Source organism: Mesitornis unicolor, unplaced genomic scaffold (genome assembly GCF_000695765.1).
Source record: "Mesitornis unicolor isolate BGI_N332 unplaced genomic scaffold, ASM69576v1 scaffold898, whole genome shotgun sequence".
Lineage (NCBI taxonomy): Eukaryota > Metazoa > Chordata > Aves > Mesitornithiformes > Mesitornithidae > Mesitornis > Mesitornis unicolor.
In genome coordinates, this window is record NW_010200904.1 from 1 (window position 1) to 2,751 (window position 2,751).

Sequence of the window (2,751 nt, forward strand, 5' to 3'; positions counted from 1 at the left end):
CTACTTGCATCTTCCCCATCCCTCTGTTTCTTTAGCCAAAGTAAAAGAAAAAGTAGAGACATAATACCAAGAAAGAGGAAACCCGTAGCAGTGTCTTTAAGTCTGAAAATGAAAATGAGGTAGAGGAAAAGCAGGAGAAAAAGGAATATCCATTCCAAAGGCTGAGCTTTGTTCACTCCAGTCAAGCACTGAGCTTCCACTGGAACTCTGCTGTTTGGCTACACTTGTGTACACAAACAATACACCAACCCATCTGTCTTGCAGTCTGGTGAAACTGTTGCTGCTGTCTGTGCAAATCTCCAAGAAGCATCACCCATAACCACCTGCAAGTGGTCACCTGCAGGCAGTAGCAAGGGCCCTCTCCGTTGAACCAAGAGTGTGGTGCAACGTTCTTTGGCAGGGCGGAAGCCTCTGTGGTTAGAGAAGAAAGCTAAAAGATGTTAGAACACTAAAAGAAAGCACACTCCTAATGCATGGGACTTTCTCAGTGGGTCTTAGAACACTGATCACTCACCTTGCACAAAGCAGCTGTTGCAGAGCAATTGCAAAAAAGAATGGCAAAGGGATCTATTGAGCACTTGAAGAACTCAGCATGTCAGCAATGTATGTGCTCAATGACAAGAAAACACATGGATGTATGCCATGAATATCCTCTGTCTTTCTTGCTGGCTAACAAAACACCTGCCTTCCACCAAAACCCTTGGGTATTAAGACATAAAGGCAGCAGAATCCCTGCCAAGAAATGCAACCTGGAGGCTGCAAGCAAAGCACAGGGCTTGTCCAGGACTTCTTTGGAGCCGCTGTGAGCCCCCAGGCAGCCAGAAGTCAGCAGGCTGCAATAGATGATCCTACCTCAGGCACCAGCATCTCCAGCCTCAATCTCTAGGGAAGTCATCGAGACATAATCCTTGAGGCACCATCAAGAACCAATAATGATAAATGAGCCCATATTTTGCATTACAACAGAATTTGTTTAGAAAGTTTCCCTTCATTTTACCGCAAGTGCCGAACACCACCTCTTTACCCAAGAGGGTTCTGATGACATCACATCCTCTCCAAACAGCAACGCAGCCTCCCAAGTCAAGCAACAAAGATCATCTCTGCTCCGCTGCACCATCCCTGAGGACGGCCACCCTGAGGAGAAGATGGCCAGGACTCCTGAGCTGCTCCTTCTGCTGGCTCTGGGGCTCTGTGAGTATGGACACAGGGCTGTGCATCATCTGCACCGGGAGGGACAACTCAACCACTTCCACTGCATCCAAGACATTGGGCTAAATAATTAAAGGGAAAATTAAAAGCCAAGCAAAAAGGCTTCCTTTGAGGATTGCTCAGTAATTGTGGAGGTAAAGGCAGCATTGCCTCAGCCAGCATAGGGCAGCCAGAGGGGTGGCTGCTGCCTCATGTGCAATGGGAAGGGATCAGGTTGGAGAAGTGGTACTGGAGGGGAGAGGATAAAGAGAGACTTTAGGAGTCGGTGTTTTAGGGAGTGACTTCATTTAAGGTGCGTTGGGGCACTGTAGCTGAGAAGTGAGCTGAAAGGCTTTTCTGAAGGGCAGCACCCATCCCTAAAACCTGGTGTCTGATTGCTGACCACCCCACACACATGATCGCAGCAAGGACTCCAATAATACCTTCACTGGGACAACGTGCCTCCCCCTTCGCACTGGACCTCACACTCCATGGACAGGGAATGTGCTTTGTCCAGAGGGGACATGGCTTTTCCCAAGCAGTTTCCATGAGGAGAATTTCTCTCCCGCAGGCTGCCCTGGGATCCAGGGCCAGAGGTACCAGATGACAGCCAGGTTTCGTGACAGCAGCATCACGCACCCCAAGATGGGACAGCGGCTGGAGCTGGAGTGTGTGATCCCTGAGAAGTACAGTGGTGTATTCTGGATCCGCCAGGACAAGGGTGGGACCCTTCACTTCATTGTCTTTACCACTTCCCTGTTCTGGAACAGATTTGAGGGGAATGCAAAGGAATCCACACGCTTCGAGGCAAGCAAACAAGGCAAGTTCTACTGGCTGGTGGTGAAGTCCTTCACATCAAAGGACGAGGGGACCTATTTCTGCATCATGAACAGCAACCAAGTGCTTTACTTCAGTCCTGGCCTGCCTGCCTTCTTCCCAGGTAAGTAACACCTCCACCCTACCTCACTTAGCTCTCCCAAAATGTCCAGCTCCCCATGCTCATATCTTTTTAAATCACTCACCTCTCATACAATCCCATTGCCCTGTTTGCTGTTTCTTCTCATTATATGATCCATGCCCAGAGGCAAAGATCAATGGGCAGAACCAACATCACCTCTTCATCCCATCACAGCTCTGAAAGGATAATATTAAAGCAAAATCCACAACCCCTACAACTCCTTCCTCACCTCACATCTCTCCCAAAAGTCCTACCAACCTCATGGTACTCAGACTTTCTGAGCATGCTGGCAGACAACAAGAAATAAGGAGCTTATAGAACCTTACTGGGTCTTGGAAGACCCTCCCTGGGGATGTCACCATATGAAATGAGCTTTGTGATGTTCCCCTCGAGCTGAGCCTTATGCTGGCCACAGGAACAGCCGTGCCCTAGCAAAGGTGGGAGAGTGGTAGGTCAGAAGAGATATTTTACTGTACTTCCCTATATGCTGTTTTCATCCTTTCTCATTTGCAGTCACCATCACACAAACACTCTCCACCCAGCGCAACAGCATCAAAGAGGACCCCTGCCTGAAGACCCCAGGTAGGATCCAGGTCGCCCATCCG

The 2,751-nt window shown here is 49.1% G+C and overlaps 1 protein-coding gene across 1 annotated transcript in view; it reads left to right on the top strand.

The window, feature by feature from the left end:
* Window positions 1-1,145: 1,145 nt before the first annotated feature.
* The window catches only part of LOC104544878 (T-cell surface glycoprotein CD8 alpha chain-like), a gene marked incomplete at its 3' end in the record, with an annotated part of 2,512 nt that continues 906 nt past the window's right edge, over window positions 1,146-2,751 (top strand). Inside the window, exons 1-3 of the mRNA XM_010189875.1 lie at window positions 1,146-1,191; window positions 1,760-2,128; window positions 2,660-2,728. Coding sequence (XP_010188177.1) covers window positions 1,146-1,191; window positions 1,760-2,128; window positions 2,660-2,728 — 484 coding nt within the window. The remainder of the gene's footprint in view (window positions 1,192-1,759; window positions 2,129-2,659; window positions 2,729-2,751) is intronic.